This window comes from Chelonoidis abingdonii, chromosome 10 (assembly GCF_003597395.2).
Source record: "Chelonoidis abingdonii isolate Lonesome George chromosome 10, CheloAbing_2.0, whole genome shotgun sequence".
NCBI lineage: Eukaryota > Metazoa > Chordata > Testudines > Testudinidae > Chelonoidis > Chelonoidis abingdonii.
In genome coordinates, this window is record NC_133778.1 from 21,222,662 (window position 1) to 21,237,668 (window position 15,007).

The window sequence follows — 15,007 nt, forward strand, 5'->3', positions numbered from 1 at the left end:
AGTCTGGTCCTGAAGTTTTTTGCTGCGGATGGCCACCTAAGGTCGCTATAGTGTGGCCAGGGAGGTTGAAGTTGTCTCCTACGGGTTTTTGTATATTGCCATTCCTAATATCTGATTGTGTCCATTTATCCTTCTCGTAGAGACTGTCCAGTTTGGCCGATGTACATAGCAGGGGCATTGCTGGCATATGATGGCGTATATTCGTTGGCGGACGTGCAGGTGAATGAACCGGTGAATTACAGATCAGCCACATCATCACCGGTTCATTCACCTGCACGTCCGCCAACGTAATAAACGCCATCATATGCCGCAATGCCCCCTGCTATGTACATCGGCCAAACTGGACAGTCTCTACGGAAAAGGATAAGGACACAAATCAGATATTAGGAATGGCAAATAACAAAAACCGCGAGGAGAACACTCAACCTCCCTGGCCACACTATAGCAGACCTAAAGGTGGCCATCCTGCAGCAAAAAACACTTCAGGACCAGACTTCAAAGAGAAACTGCTGAGCCTCAGTTCATCTGCAAATTTGACACCATCAGCTCAGGATTGAACAAAGACTGTGAATGGCTTGCAATACAGAACCATTTTCTCCTCCTGGGTTTTCACACTCAGCTTTGCAGAAACAGGGCCTCATCCTCCCTGATTGAACTAACCTCGTTATCTCTAGCTTGCTTGCTAGCATATATATACCTGCCCCTGGAAATTTCCACTACATGCATCTGACGAAGTGGGTATTCACCCACGAAAGCTCATGCTCCCAAACGTCTGTTAGTCTATAAGGTGCCACAGGATTCTCTGTTGGTTTTACTTTCTACCTACGTTTGGTGTCTCCACACTTTCATGGTTTACAGGTATTTATATCAGAAGTGCAGAATCTTGGTGCTGAGGTTATAGAGATAGCTATTTACATTGAAGGAATTAACTCCACATCATTTTAATTTCCTGCATGAGTAATTTGTGTCTCCCCCTTGTTTTGGTCCTTGTCATCTACTGTGTTGTACATTTGGTGCCAAAATACCTTTGTGGATCTGGGCATTTAGTCTCTGAACTTATGCCTTCCTGAAGTCTGGCTTTACCCATAATTCAAAAGCAGTAACGCAGCATAAACCTCAACCTGAGCCTCTATCCTGACCTTGGCTGTTGTAGGGTTTCCCTGCAGAACCACTGAGTGCCATTCACCTTCTCTACTGATACAATCACATATCTTTCTCGTATTTTCATCTTCATTCAAATGGTTAATTCCTGTCTAACCTGCAACATCTTGGTGTGAATTCCTTGTCCCAGTTCAATTCCACCATGAGTCACCAGCACAGACCCATCTGTATAGATATGGACCAGAGCTGCAGCCTAAGAAAAACAACAGAAAATTGTTGTTTAATTCATTAAGACTGATGCTAACATAATAACCCTTTTTAATAAGGGGATGTACCAACAAGTGCAGGGATGGAGTCAGATTTCACTCCAAGAGGGCACAGCAATCAGGGTGTTAAGAGGGTGAGAGTCCTCCAGCTGTCTGACAGCAGCAAGTTTCTTGCAGTTAGCAATTGAGTATGAGGAGCCATTTAGCGAAGTAGTTTATTGGAAACTGGAGTTCTGCAAGGACTGCAATCATTCATTTCAACAATTATTTTTTTATTTTTTTTAACAGTTTTTTTTATCATTGTGAAACTGGGCGACTGAGCCTACTCATAATCTCACTTCTGTTGTGAAGTATTTTTAGCATTGAACACCATTTCCCCCTCCATTCCCAATCAAAGGAGAAGGAAGAAGTGTTTGATGTTGTGCTGCTGGTCCTTGAGGAAGGTAGGCTGAAATTCAACCCATGCAAAAAGTCAGCACAAGACCAAGGAACTACTTAAGTCCTATTTAAGCCTTATTTTGAGACCTCAGGTGAAACTTAATGATGTCTAATCTTGTACTGATACTCTGCACAAGGATGACTTTCCCCCTTTGTGAATGTAACTCACACCCTCAATGTTCTTTTACTGTAGCCATTGTGGGGTGAATTATCTGCAACTCTCTCAGAGCTCTCCACCTGCAAACTTGCCAACTTGTGACATAAGCAGCTGAAATGAGTGAAATGTGAAACACCTGGATTTTGTTGTGCATTGCACTGTAACTTATAGATTAGAATATTTTGGGGTTGTTTAAGAAGATCAAACCTATTGTGAAGGATATTTTGTGACCATGTAATTTACATAAAGCAAAACTGCAAAAAATCAGACTCTTAAATCTCATGCAGCTATAAGGAACCCCACAAAGATCATCAGCAGGGTTTGAACCTTCAGATTCCCAGCACAAGCCTCTAAGGTTTCAGCTAAAGAAGTAGTTGTTATGCTTATTGTGGGCAAGCCACCAGAAGCAGCAAGATACACATTTTGCTAGTGAGTTAGACAATTATTTGCTAGACAGCAGTAGAATGCTGGAATCAGGAATCCACAGATCTACTCCTGGCTATGGGAGGAGAGTGTTAAGTGGTTATAGCAGTGGTTAGCGAGAGGACAGCAAGTTACATAGATCTGGTACATTCCTTCCAAAAGGAATTGGTGATGAGACTTGGGTCTATCTTACTAGATACTTTTAAGAAAGCTGGAGCTCTTACATCTTTAAGGGAGCACTTCCAAAGCTTACCTGATGGTACCGTGTAGCATTAAATCCAACTGAAAACTTCATAGGAATAATGGCAATCCCTTTCTTCTTCCAGTAATTTTGCTTGTTAAATTCTTCCACAGCTGTTTTCCTGCTGTAGTATTCAGACTTCTCCATACATTCTTTCCAGCATTTCACCAGGTTTGTTGCATCGAACTCTTCTTTGAAGGGAGTTAGATTAACTCCTTTGTACATGTTTATCTCCCTGATCTGAAAAAGAAGGTGAATAAGTGGATACAAAATATTTATGTAGTGCCAAAAGTGTACCCAGTACTTTACAAATATAATGACACATTTCCTGTCCTAAAGAACTGGTAATCAAAGTGCCTGATTCTGTCAGCCTTACTCACACCAAGTAGTACTTATGTACTGGAGCATTCTCAGTGGGAGTACTCAGATGTGTAAGTACTACTCAGTGTAAGTAAGGCTTGCAGCATCAGGCCATACACATGACAAAAGCCTAGGGAGGATGAGAGGATTATTAATGATGAGAGAAAAGGAGGACAGGCTGCTTGAAGAGGGGAATTGAAGGAAGAAAGCTCCATCCTACACTTATGACAATCTATTTCTCATGGCAGAGAAATAGATTGTCATAAGTGTAGGATGCAGCTTTATAGGAGGCACAAATCTGAGAGCCAGAAAAGGAAGCAAAGGGTGGAGCAAGGCCTGAGAGCTGGGAAGGGCATAGGCAGCGGGATAGGGAAATTAGAGTAGAAACATAGGGTAGGGTAAGGTTGTGTGGGCCTGGTAGGTGAGGCCAAAAAGCTTGCAAGGGATGTGGTAAAGGACAGAAAGTCAATGGGGGGTAGAAGTGGGGAGAAGAGAGGGTTACTCACCTTCGAGATCTGTGTCCCTGCGGATGCTCCACTTCAGGTGTCGGTGTGTCCCAGTGCCGCTGACTGGAGATTTTCGGTAGCAGGGTTCAGTCAGGATATGTGTGTGCAGTAGCCGTCTTGCAGTGCTGTTGGAGTCTCATCTAGCGTTCACGTGGCCTGCCCCCTTCCAGTTCCTTCTCTGCTATACAGTGCTTGTATCAAATGCTAAAGTAGAGGGGAGGAGGATGGGTAGTGCAGCACTCACAGAGAGACAGATCTTGAAGAACCTCCATTACTGCACAAGGTGAATAACCCTCTCTTCTTCAAGTGCTGTACCTGTGGGTGCTCCACTTCAGGTGATTGTAGAGCAGTGTCCACAACAATTGGGGGGACTTTGGAATTGTATGCATAGTGGAGGAGAAGACCATTGCATCCAATATAGCATTAGCTTGTGAGTCTTGCGTAATTGTGTAGTGGTTAATGAAAGTATGTTCTGAGGCCCATGTAGCAGCTCTCTGTAGATCTCTGAGATGGGTACATTGTTCAGAAAATCTATGGATGCTGCCATGGATCGGGTAGAATGGGATCTGATCCCCATTGGTGGCTCTTCCTTATCTGTTTGATAACATAAGCAGATGCAGCCCGAGATCCACTTAGATATAGCAAAGCCGTTGGATCATGTTCTCGAGATGAAGAGTCTCGGGGATTTGTGGAAAGATTTAGTTCTATCCAGGTAAAATGCTATTGCTTGTCGACCATCTAGAGTGTTTAACATGGTCTCCTGTGTTCTTCCGTGTGGTTTGAGATAGAATGTGGGGAGATGAATAGGTCAGTTGATATGGAAAGGTGAAGCCATTTTTGGGAACAATTTGGGATGAGGTTGCAACGTGATCTGGTCTTTAAAGAAGACAGTATAAGGTGCTCTTATGGCTAATCCACCAATCTCACTCACTCTTCTAGCAACCAAGGGTGCCACCTTCTTTGAGAGGTGCTGCAAGGAGCAAGTGGCCAGTGGTTCAAAGGGTGGTCTAGTAAGACCTTTGAGAACTAGGTTTAGGTCCCAAGTGGGCATGGGCTGGTGTACTTCTGGGTAGAGATTCTGTACGCCAGTGAGAAACCGTTTAGTGGTCAGGTGTGCAAATACCGAGAATCCATCCATTTTATGATGGAAAGCGGTGATCACTGCAAGATGTACTTTATAGAGCTCGTGGATAGTCCTGAGTTCTTTAGCTCTAAGAGGTATTCTAGCACTTGTGGCAGTGATATAGTGTTTGGAGTGATTTGTTTGTTCTGACTCCAGATGGAGAATCTTTTCTATTTTTAAAGGTAAATATTGCGTGTGGACGTATGTCTGCTGTTCAATAACGCATTTGACTTGTTCTGAACAGGTTAATTCGTGTTGTTGGAACCATGAAGGAGCCACACTTTCAGATGGAGTTTCTCCAGGTTTGGATGCAGGATCTGAATTTTGGCTTATGAAAGGAGATTTGGTCTCAATGGGAGAGTTCATGGAGTGCAAACTGTCATGTACCAGGTCTGTCTGAGCCACGCTGGGGCTATCAGTATGATTTTGGCATTATCGTTCTGTATCTTGTGCAGGACACTGGGGATTAGTGGGATTGGTAGGAATGCATATAGGAGCGCTGTGTCCCATGTGAGGAAAAAAGCATCCTCTGAGGATTGAGGTCCTAATCCAGCTCTTGAACAGAATAATGGACATTTGTGATTCTGAGATGTAACGAATAGGTGTCGATGGTGGGAAAGCCCCATCCTTGAAATATATTTTATAGGACTATGGGATTCATTTCCCATTCGTGTTCCTGTTAGAACCATCTGCTTAGAGCATCCGCTGTGGTATTTTGACATCTAGGAAGGTGGGAGGCTGAGATGTCAATGTAGTGATGAATACACCAGTTCTATAGTTTTATGGCCTCGGTACATAGGCAGTGGGATCGTGCTCCCCCTTGTCAGTTGATGTAGAACATAGTCTGTCCTCACCCATACAATCTTGTTCTTTATGAGTGGAAGGAAATGAAGGCAGGCTCCGTACCCTCTGAGTTCCAATGAGTTGATGTGGAAATCTGTCTCTGCTAGTGATCATCTGCCTTGGATTGTGTGATGATCAAGATGTGTGCCCCAACCTATCAAGGAGGCATCTCTTGTGATCATAATTGAGGGTGGTTCTTGATAAAAGGGGATACCTGAGCAGATATTCTCTTCTTTTTCTCACCTCTGAAGGGATTTTAGTACCTCGAGAGCAGGGGTGCTGGAACAATTTTTAAAGGCAGGGTGCTGAGAGGCACTGAACCGAACTGTAAATCTTAAGACCTAAGTTTGGCTCTGGATGGCGATGAGGTTCTGGCATAGTGGGCTCTGTATGCTGCCCACGTGTCCCATGGTGGCCACTGCATGGGAAATGCCATGGGAGGACACATCCATGGTTGTCCATACCAGGGATGTGTGGACTGTCTATGATGACTTTTGACTCTCAGTATTCCTCCAATTGGCCTATATTGAGTAGGAGACGAGTGTTGTGGGGAGAAGACCCCTTCATCTTGGTCCTTATCCTCACTGTTGCTTGGTACCAATGGTGGCGTGGGAAAAGTGGGCTGCATGGTGATGCTTTGTGGGGGAGATCTATTGGTGCCGAGAAGTGGTGATTGGGTCACCGAAGATACTGATATATTCTGTGTTAGGAATTGCCGGAGTGCCCATGGAGGCAGTGCCAAGGCTATTGTACGAGCTGAATAGTGCGCCGCCACTTTGTGGCTCACCTTTGTCGGTGATGGGGCACCCATTGAGGTGATATCAGTTGGTGCCAACAGAGGAGGCGGTGCTGATGGAGGAGGCAGTCTTGACTCCGTTACTTGTGCTTTGGGCTCAGCGGTACGGCCTGTGCCAGAGGTGCCAGGTGAACTGTAAGAGCTGACTCGAGAGGTGGTTGGAACCGAAGGTAATGACCTAGCAGGGGACCATTTCTTTTTGTGCAGTTTCCTCTGCAGAGAGGTTGATGCTCACTTCCTCTTTTCTTTAGAGGACTCAGCTGTGCTCTTTGTCGGTTCTGAATTGGTTGGAGAGCCATTAGATAGGGACTTTTGGTGGCCCATGTCAGGGCTCAGTTGTAGCAATTTCTCCATTAGGATCATCTTGAGGCGGAGGTCCCTGTCATGCCAGGCTCTCGCCTTCAGGTTGTTACAGTCAACGCACTTTTGGGGTATGAGTGATTCACCGAGACATCTCACACAGAGCAAGTGTCGATCAGATCTTGGTATCTCTTCTCAGCAGAAGCTGCATCTTTTAAAGCCTGGAAACCCAGGCATGTCTCAGACAGTGCTCCAAAAGGAGCAGAGAGTGGGAGGATACAAATATAATTTTTTTAACAAGTTAACTATGATAAGAACTATAACTTATCTAAAAGTATCTAACTAATATTTCTCTTTTTTCTATCTACAGGGGAAGAAGCTGCCAGATTGCCCTGAGTTCTGTCTACAGCTGAGGATGGTTGAAAAGGAACTGAAAGGGCCATGCGCGTGCTAGATGAAACTCCAGTGCTGCCACAAGACGGCTACTGCGCACGCATGTCACGACTAAGCAGTGATACCAAAAATCTCTGATCAATGGTGCTGGGATGCACCGACACCTGACGTGGAGCATCCATAGGGACAACACTTGAAGAAGAAGGCAACATTGTTGGAGTCCTGGGAAAGGAAAATTACATTAGCAGACATACTTTCCACAGACTAGAGGCAGGGTGCAGGCCAGACAGGAGGAGGGCATGCTAATCAAGGCAAGAGGTGACCAGGGCATGGACAATGACTTTAGTAGTGGGTACCAGGAGGAAAGGGTAGTTATTGGTGATATCAAAGAAAGAGAAGGAAAGGAAATTAGTGAGAATCTAGATATGAGGGGACAAGTTAAGAGAAGAGTCAGTTTGATACTAAGATTACAGGACCAGGTGACTGGAGTTGTTGGTGAAGACAAAGAACAGAGATGGGGAAGGAGGGTTAGTAGGAATGATGAAAAGTCCAGCTGGAGTTACAGGCAACAGCCAGATGTTCAGGAGGAGATGTAAGATAGGCAACTAGAGACACCTGATGGGATGGAGAGGGCAGAGACTCTATTATAGTGATTGGAGCTGACCACAGCTGGTTGAGACTTCAAATTGAAGAAATAAACTTCCATCGACGAATTCTGTCACTGTATAGTGTATTATTCCATGAACAGCCCCACTGATGTCAATAAGTAGTAATAGTATTTATTGATTAATACAATTTAGCAAGAGTAAAGGTGGCAGGATCTGGCACAATATGAACTACTTCAGTAGAAAAAGCTTGTGAAGCTCTAGCTCCCCATACTTTTGCCATAAGAGTTTTGCCTTTGACTTGGGAGCAGGCATAGGAGCAGACCCCTGTTATGTCTCATTTTACTTGTTAAACTCAGTTCATTTACCTTCTCTTGTGGCAAGCCAGTTTGGGCTGCCACTGTTGTGATCCAGGATTCTGTAAACAAACCCGATTGTGGAAAGCCAAATCCTCGGAACGCTGTGTTTGACGGCAAATTAGTCTTGCAGGCACGTCCCCGGATTCGGAGGTTAGGGATCTTGTAAGCATTATCCGTTTTTAGCACAACATACTCAATTACCTGTAGCAGGAGAGATTATCTCTGTTAAAGTGGTTTATTTGCCTTTGGAATTATAGTGAAACCTGTGTTAGGAAACCACACAAGGAACTGACACAATTTGGTTGCTTAAAGGTGGAGCAGAGTTATATTCAGGGGGCCTGATTATTCTGCTGCTGCTTACAGTAAATCAAGAGTAACTCTCTTGAAGTCAGTGGAATGACATTAGAGTAAAACTAGTGTGAGTGAGGGAAGAATCAGCCCAGACTGTAAGGTGGTTTAAGCAGCTAAGAAGTTATATAACAGGCATAGTCAAAAATTTGTACTTCCTATGTTCTTTAAACTTGATCGGAGACAGAGGCCTTGGTGGGCTCCTGAAACAAAAATCCATGCCGCAGATGCATTTCTGCTGCAATCAGAAAGTCGTACTTAACAAAAATTAGACTCTTACCATATATAACTCTGTTCAGAACATTTTCCTTCTGTTTTGTGGCCAGTGAAGTTACCACCAGATTAGAAGAACTTACCATTTCAGACTCATCTAGAGTACATCCAGCATTAATGTAGGGCTCAATATCTGCAGCTGTGATTCTACCATCATTTGTAAATCCTACCTGTAACATTGTAACCAACACATTAGAGGTCTTTTCAGTCATTGATGACAACTTGCTCTTTGTAACTAAACCAACCTGCATGCAAGTTAAATATGATGATCAGACCTCTGAACTAGAACTTGGCAAAATATTTCAGACATAGTGTATTTGCTGAAAAATGCAGTTTCAGGTTGTCAAACTATTTGTGAATTCTATACAAATTTGCCATATAGTTTAGGTCAAAATAATACACTTTTGGATTAGATTTGCAAGGGGATGTAGGCATCATTCACAAAACTGAGGAGAAGGAGCTGGTCCCCCGTATACATAGTAGTTAGAGCACTTACCTGGTATGTGGGAGACCAGGCTAAAGTCCTCACATCTGGAGCAGGGACTTTAGCTTGGGTCTCCCACATTGCAGGTGACTGCTCATAGCCACTGGGCTATGGGGGATTCTTGGGTGGGGCTTTCTCAATCTCTCCTGCTGAAGTTGTTCCACTTTGTACAAATAGTGAAATAATCATTGGAGCAGGGCTTGGAAACTGAGGGTTCCCTTTCCCAGGTGAGTGAGTGACCTGACCACCGGACTACAGAGTCACTCTCTCTCTCTCAGGCCCAATGAATAAAAGCATAGATTTCCAGCTGTTTGAAAATCAATCTTGACCTTCATAGGAAGAATGCTGGCCAAAGGGGAAGAATTTGGCTTATGGTCAAGGCTCTTTATTACTCAGCACGTGTCTAGATCTTTGCTTTTCTTGATCATGTACTAGTCTGCAGCACAGGAGCTATTTAACTGATTAGTTATTTGTCCTTTGTCTGCTACCTTTTTCCATTGTGAGAGCCTGATGAAAATTGTGGGTGGTGGATTTAGATATCCTGAGACGCCTATAGCTATGGCTACATTATGAGCGAGGGGCGTGATTCTCAGCTCATGTGCTGACACTTGTGCTAGCTTAATGACAGCAAGTGTGAGTATAAATAGTAGTGTAGCTGTGGTAGCACAGGCAGTGGCAGCACAGCTTAGCCACGCTGATATGAAGCTGCCTGAATGCTGTCAGTATGGACCTGCCAGTGCAGCTGCCTGTGGCTACACTATTTATACTCTTTGAAAGCTAGTGTGAGTATTTGTACACAAGCTGGGAATCACACTCTGAGCTCATATTATAGATGTAGCCTCTTTCAGTGCTCATTTATAACGTTCCTGTTCAATATAATTGTTTTAACCTCTTGGGAACCATAGGTTTTGGAGGGGAAGCTGTAATAATTATTATTGATAATGAAATACACCTACAAAGATGGATACTACATTCTTGGGAAGGCAGAACACATGCCCAGTCATAAATATATTAGAATGTTTTGGGGAGTGGCAGCAAGAATACCCTATTCTAGATTCTCTACTCTGATCAGCGAGGACCTATGAAAGGAAATTGTGATTGGAGCAACTGTAGTTCTCTCAAGTTAGAATCCTCCACATGGCCCTGATCCTGCAGTCCTTACTGGGACAAAGGTCCCATTGACTTAATGGAAACTTTGCTTGTATAAGCACAGGAGGACTAGGTCCATATTCTCTTTAATAAGAGAGAGCATCAATCCATTGGAACACTGAGCTTTTTTTTTCTTATTCAAAAGCTCTAGACAAGTAGATTTTACCTGCACAATTTTCTTTACACAAAGACGTTAATATGTAAATTCATTTTTATGGGCTTGTCTCTGAGTTCCCAGTGCACCCCAAGTGCCCTGTGGAGTCAGCAGGAGTTTAGTGTGCACCAAGATTGCAGAAATAGTCCTCAACTCTATACTATTATCCTGTTTTCTAGTTAAAAGCAAATGGCTAAGGAGCATCTTTTAAATAAACCAAAAAGAACCACGAGGAACTAACATGACATTGACCAGACACTACCCTGATTATTTTGCTTATACACTTCATCCATTTCTTCCAGCTCTTGTCTCTCTTTCTATTTAGATTGCAAGCTCTTGGGGAAAGAGATCATGTCTCTTTATATGTTTCTACAGCACAGACTACAGTAGGAACCCAATCCTGACTGGATCCTTTGGACACTACTGCAATATAAATATGAACATAATGCTACAATTAATAATACAAGCAAACACTGCATATATTTTGCATAAAGACCTCTGAGAAGTATTCAGCCCATTCAAGTTTATTCTTGCTTTGTATTCATTCCTCTTCTTTGAATCATTTTTGTAGCCACTGATTTTACAGTTAGTTTACAGAAATAATATTTAAGAGAGAACAATTAAATTAAAAACCCAAATCTAAACCAATGAAGGACCAGATCCTCAGCTGGTGTCAATTGCTGTAGCTCCATCAGCTTCAGTGAAGCTATGCCAATTTACACCAGCAGAGGATCTTGTGCTAAACATTTCAGTAAGCTATTTCCCCCTCCCACTTACTTTATATTTTCCAAAGAAAGGGTGTCGGCCTCCAGTGATTAGCATATCCTCATCTCTCTCCAGGGTAAAGCGGATTGGACGCCCAGTCCTAAACCAGACACAAAAGACTCACTTTTATCAGCTCCACAGTGCAAGTTACCAGGAAGATAAAGTTATTGGGCCAAATTCTTCCCAGTGTGACCTATCGCCTGCTTCTGTTTAACCTCCTGACTTCATCCTTTTACGCCCTGTGAGCAGTACAGTCCAGTTCCTTCGAGGCACTCTCCATCCCTACAGAGTAAGGTTTGCGAGGAGGAGCAGTGGCAGGCCATGGCATGAGGCTATGGGATCCACCCCTGTACAAATCAGCCAGCTACTGACCCTTGTGCTATGTGATGTAGTGGGGATAGATTCCCTCCCTTTTCTTCTCTTCCCCCTTGTGCTGAGCCCTGCTACTCAGGCTTGGTCTGGGGGAATAGGTGGGAGATTTGGCCCATAAACATCAGCAAATTTCTTAACTCTTGAATGAACAAGAAAAAAAACAACAGACCTTTATCCTATTATGCCCCAACATTAGTGTGCTAAGGAATGTCCAATCCCTCTTTAATCTTCAACCCCTGAGGAGCAGAACCCCTGAAGCTGCTCAGTAAGAACTGAATCCAGTGTACAAACCACTTGCATCAAATTTCTAAGGCAAAATTCACACTACCCTCCCTGAACAACACCTGAATTAATGGGCTTTGTATGGGGAATTCCACATAAGGTGATCCTCCATGAGAGCCACTGCATGGAGAACTCGGTACAGGCCTTCTGCCACACGGGGACTTGCACTGTCAGCTGCACTGAGACTATTCAGGTTTCTAGCCAAGTCTTTACCAAAGAGATGGTAAGGCAAAATGAAGTGTGTTCAGGCTGATCATGTCATCATTGTTAGTGTCAGAGGTTCCCTTACAATTCTTTCTAGTAATTTTAATTTGTTTCAGTAAAAACACTGAAAAAACCCATAACACTTACTTGTTTGCTGCCACTGCTGCAACTACAGCAAAAATTATAGGCTTTGTAATCTTCCCTCCAAAAGCTCCACCAACGCGTTTTGTGTGGCACATGATCTTACTGGACTGGACATCTAAAGCCAAAGCCACGAATTCCTATGAAAGTGAATTGCTTGGATTTTATGCAGGCTATTTACCAGAAGCCATAATAAAAATGCTTTGGCTCCCACAACTACCAATACATAAAAGAAATAAACAAACAGGGCCAGATTCTCATCTAAGTGCTACTAGTGCAAACCTGCTATAATTCTGCATAAGATAATGGAGTTACTCCAGATTCACACTGACAGAAATGAGAGCAGAAGCTGGTCCTTTTAGAGGAGCAGAAGCTGAACAATAGCCCTGGAAAATACACTTCGCTAATTTTAGGGCAAACACTGATACTCTCTATCTAGAAATACAGGACTGATCTGCTGCTGAATACAGAGCATCCACCAAGCTAACCAGCTGCATGGAAAAGATTGACTGTTTATGCTATAGACTAGAGAGCAGCTGTAATATTGCGCTTATTTTACAGTGTGAATACAGGCACAGTGCCTAATCCTGAGAATCCTTACTCAGATGAACACCAAAGGCATTTTGTCCAAATGAGAATACCAGGATCAGGCTGTTCAAGCTGAATTGCAAAGCTCCAGAAGTAAATCAATAAATAAACATAAAACTACTTAACAGTTCAGATCAGTAAGGGGAAATCCTAGCCTCACTGATGTCAATAGGAGTTTGGTCACTGATTTCACGGAGCCTAGACTCTACTGCTGTCTACTGAGTAATGCTTTAAAATACATTTATTCACAGAACAAGAAATGGTTACGTACTGTAACTGGGTTCTTTGAGATGCGGTGCAGATGTGTATTACACTTTGGTGTGCGCATGCCCAGAGCACTGGAGCTGGAGAAATTTACCTAGCAGTATCTGTAGAGGGGTGTCACCAATGCCTTGTGGCTATAGCCCCTTCCCAGCTACCCGAGGCAGCACCACCCTGATCGTCCCTCAGTTTCTTTGCACTGAACACCCCCAAATAAGATTCTAATGCAGACGGATGGAGGCTGGGTCGTGGAACACACTGAGTCCCTGATATGGTCTCAGAAAGTGTGACGTGCATTATAGATGGCCCAAAGTTTCAGCACGTTGATATGTAGTGAGGCCATCTACTCCGATCACAGCCCCTATACTTTCAGTGATCCCAGGTACACCCTTTAGCCCATCAGGGAGGCATTGGTAACAATCGACTTGTTAGGCAAGGGCCGGATAAAGGGAATGCCTTGGCAAACATTTTCTGAACGCATCCACCAATACAAGGAGTACAGGACCAGTGGAGGAAGATGTACCAGTCTGTCTAGAGCAGCAGTTGTCAATTATTTTTTGTCAAGGTCCAAATTTCTTGGTCAAGATATAGTCAAGGTCCAGACTCCAGAGAAAATAATAATTAAAAAAACCAACAATAATGATAATATGTAAATAAAAAGATGTCAGGGTCTGTTCAAAAGCATTTGGTGGTCCAGATATGGCTTGCACTCCCCATGGTCTAGAGGGTGAAGAGGGGGTGGTAAACTGTCCTGAGCCACATCTGAAGGGGGGCTAAGACACAACCTTGCAAACTGGACCACCTGAATGTGGTACAAAACCCTCAGACACATCTGAACTGTCATAGAAGGCTGAGACTGAGGCAAAGGTAGTGAATTCTCTGACAACATTTGGCTAGCAGACACGCTTTTGATCTAACAGGGCCCCAATTAACTTGATTTTCAAGAGGAAGCCTTGGTTGACTCTCTGATGTTTAGGATGAGACCCACATGGTTGAGCAAGCGCAGCGTGGTGCTGATACATACAAGAACTTCCACTCTGGATCTGCCCCTCAGTAACCAGTCATCCAGATATGGGAATATGGGAATTCCTTCTTCCTGAGATACACAGTAACAATGACCATGCATTTGGTAAAAACCGGAGGCAGAAGAGAGGCTGAATGGAAGCACTGTGTATTGAAAGTGGCGCTCTCCCATGACAAATCAAAGGAACTTTCTTTCTGTGGCTCGGCAAAATCATCACATGAAAGTAGGTGTCCTGAAGTTCCAGGGCAGCAAACCAGTTGTTCTTCGAGAGATGTCCCTGTGGGTGCTCCACTTTAGGTGTCGGTGCGCCCCTGCACCTTTGATCGGAGATTTTTTGCAGCAGTACTCCTACCGGCCATGCATGCTTAGAACCTGTCACTCATGAGGCTACTATCAAGCCTGGGTTCCCCCAATTCCTTGGGGGGGACCCCCCTCTCTGGCCTCCCCAACTTTCCCTGGGAAGGACCCCAAGACTCAGAAGTATGAGTCTACCAGCAACGGATGATCTCCCCTCCTCCTCCCTCTCTCTCCGTTGTTCCGCTCTGACGGATTGATGCAATCTCTTTACATGACAATACCAAGAAACTGGTCTCGTCTCTCCAAAGAGACAAGCCTTAAGCACCAGGGAACAGAGCTGATCTCTCTCCTCTCTCTCTCCTTCCCCGTAACTTTTTCCGCCCTCCCTAGCCTGTCCAGATGTAACAGGATCCGGGCACAGAAATTCCTCTCCCTTTGCCTCACTAGGAAAAGAAACTTCCACAAGTTTTAAAAAGAACTTTATATAAAAGAAAGAAAATACAGAAAAATATCATCATTGCATTAAGATGTCAATAACAGGCTCTTGGCTTATACGAAAATAGAATAAACAGTCTGATTTAAAAGATAGCCCATTAAACCAGTCCAGCAAATCAACACCATGGAAATACAATCAAAGCACATCACAGGCCGATTACTTTGGTTCTTTGTACTCACAAGTCTGATAGTAGAATATTTGAAAGAAGATGGAGTTAGAAGAAAAGCTTGTTTACTCACCAGCCGAGGAAACAAAAGA

General features: G+C 43.7%; 1 protein-coding gene across 1 annotated transcript in view; it reads right to left on the reverse strand.

Moving 5' to 3' along the window:
• The window catches only part of LOC116836083 (aldehyde oxidase 2-like), a 127,133-nt gene that overhangs the window by 25,377 nt on the left and 86,749 nt on the right, over positions 1-15,007 (reverse strand). Inside the window, 6 exon segments of the mRNA XM_075070025.1 lie at positions 1,259-1,354; positions 2,639-2,866; positions 7,921-8,112; positions 8,616-8,702; positions 11,097-11,184; positions 12,090-12,223. Of these exon segments, the coding sequence (XP_074926126.1) occupies positions 1,259-1,354; positions 2,639-2,866; positions 7,921-8,112; positions 8,616-8,702; positions 11,097-11,184; positions 12,090-12,223 (825 nt within the window).